Source organism: Alnus glutinosa, chromosome 5 (assembly GCF_958979055.1).
Source record: "Alnus glutinosa chromosome 5, dhAlnGlut1.1, whole genome shotgun sequence".
NCBI classification, from domain to species: Eukaryota; Viridiplantae; Streptophyta; class Magnoliopsida; order Fagales; family Betulaceae; genus Alnus; species Alnus glutinosa.
In genome coordinates, this window is record NC_084890.1 from 8,172,127 (window position 1) to 8,174,420 (window position 2,294).

A 2,294-nucleotide genomic window follows, 5' to 3' on the forward strand; every position below is an offset into this window, starting at 1 on the left:
TGGTTTTTACATCCTTTAATGAAGTACAAAAATTAATGCTATGATCATTACATTTACACACTTTTTTTTGAGTAATTCTATATGTCATATTCATATCACTCTTGTGTCCATCTAAAAATGAAGTGGCTTTTAAAATTACCATTTGATCAAAATTTAATTTTGATCAATCACAAGCTCAATGATAATTTTAAAAACTACCTAATTTTTAGAAAGACACAAAAAAAAATATGGGTATTACATCTAGCATTGCTTCACTTTCACACGCCTCTTTATTAAGATTAGCTCTGAACAATTACTGTTCCCGGCCAGGCAAAAGCCAAAAAGTCTCATCCTCTTCCTCATTATGGAATTGGAGCCAAAACAAAAAAGTCGAAGTTGAACATTTGCCCATTTGGGCTTTTAGGGCTTCAACAATTGGCTTTAAGATAGCAGTTCAAAAATAAAATTCGCCGGAATCAACCCAGCCCAATGTGCAACCTTAGTTGTATTCAAACTTCATAGAATTTCCCTACTTAAAAGAAGTACTATATATAATATATCTGATATTTTGTTCCCCTCTTTCTCGAAACTAAATCCCTAAACCCTGCTACTGCGAATCATCTCTGCTTTCTCGAACCAAGCAACACAGAAACCCGATGTTGATGGCCAAGGAATTGCCTGAAGACTTGGTGACACAGATTCTGCTATGCCTTCCGGTCGTCTCTCTCTTGCGTTTCAAGTCCGTCTGCAAATCCTGGTACGCTCTCATCACAAACCAAAACTTCATAACAAAACACCTCCTACACAACAAGAACAGCAACACCCAGCATCTCCTCCTTACAACGCGCGACAAAACTATTGTATCCACGATTTCTCAAGAAACACTCCACATATCCCATACACCTCTACCTCCACGGTATCTTGGGATCGACAAAAAGATACCAGTTTTTGTCGTGGGTTCTTGCAATGGTCTCGTTTGTCTCCACGATTTCCATGAGTTTTCTGTGGATGAAAACTATTTCTATGAATTCCATGATGTTATATGGAACCCTGCAACTAAAGAAACAAATGTTATCCCCAAATCAAACCTGCGCAGCATAATTACCCCTGCTCATTATCACAATAGAATTCAAGCTATGGGATTTGGTTTTGATGCCAAAACTAATGACTACAAGATAATCAGGATTCTTGCTATCTCTGACTACGAAGGAGTTATACAACGAAGTGAGGTATACAGTTTAAATTCCGATTCTTGGAGAGAAGTAGTTGATGGACCCGGTTATAAAGGTCTTATAGATATGGGGAAATGCAGCAATGGGATGGCCTCCTGGCTGGTAGATGGTGTGGGTTTGCAGATATTAGAGCAATATTATGACTATGAGTGTTTGGAGAAATTTGTTTTGTCATTCGACATGAGCGATGAGGTATTCCTAGAAACAGCAATTCCAGATAATGTTAGATCAGATTCATTTCTTACGCTTTTCGTGTTGAATGAATCAATTGGAATGGTTGAATCCATAAATGTTGGTGTTGATGAAAAATACTTCGAAGTTACGTTTCATATATGGTCGTTGCTTAAAGTTGGTATTAAGGACTCTTGGACTAGGCTTTTCACTATTGGACCATTTATAGAATTTAACGATTCATTAGGATTTCCATTGCCATTAGGATTTTGGAAGAATGACACCATGTTCATTGTAAAATCTGACGGAGAACTGGTCTTGTATGACCCCTTTACCAAACAAATGACTAAACTCCAAGTTCATGGTGACAGAGAGTCGTTGCAGTTGGTTACTTACATGGAGACCCTAGTTTCTGTCAAGGGAGGAAATGAATTTAAAGAGCAAGATAATTGTTGACAAGGCTTGAGGGACAAGGCTTGAGGGACCATCTTTCTATGTATCTTCCAAGAGTGTGTTTATGCTGAGATAATATTTTATGCTTATTCTTGTCAAATGATGTCTTTCTCAAATATTTATACTCTTACATTTAACCTATATTTCTTTTGGAACAATTGTGAGAGATTTTTATGGTTAAAGAAGCAAATTGTACAAGGGTTCTGCACATGATTTTTATTTTACTTATCATGAGGAATTGTCTTTTCGCCGTTCCATATGTTTAGTATTTCTTATATATATTGATATTTCTTTCCATCTACTTCATAGCAATTTACTCTCGAAGAGGTGTTTTGGTACTTAGGTCTGGTTGATGGGGCCGGTGGACATAATTGTCAAAATTGAGCTCTTTGAATAGAGGTCAGATTTGATAAAAAATAATGACAGCACATTTGGGCTTGTTTGTCAATGTTTTTCAAA

At 36.7% G+C, this 2,294-nt stretch overlaps 1 protein-coding gene across 1 annotated transcript; it reads left to right on the forward strand.

Annotated features, from left to right (window-relative positions):
• Positions 1–541: 541 nt before the first annotated feature.
• LOC133868643 (F-box/kelch-repeat protein At3g06240-like) lies at positions 542–2,043 on the forward strand. The gene has a single exon (XM_062305573.1). It carries the CDS (start codon positions 636–638, stop codon positions 1,836–1,838), a length of 1,203 nt encoding a protein of 400 aa, XP_062161557.1. The 5' UTR covers positions 542–635; the 3' UTR covers positions 1,839–2,043.
• Positions 2,044–2,294: the final 251 nt, after the last annotated feature.

Coding starts and splice junctions, on each gene's coding strand:
- LOC133868643 (XM_062305573.1), top strand. CDS start 636: ATGTTGATGGCCAAGGAATTGCCTGAAGACTTGGTGACACAGATTCTG.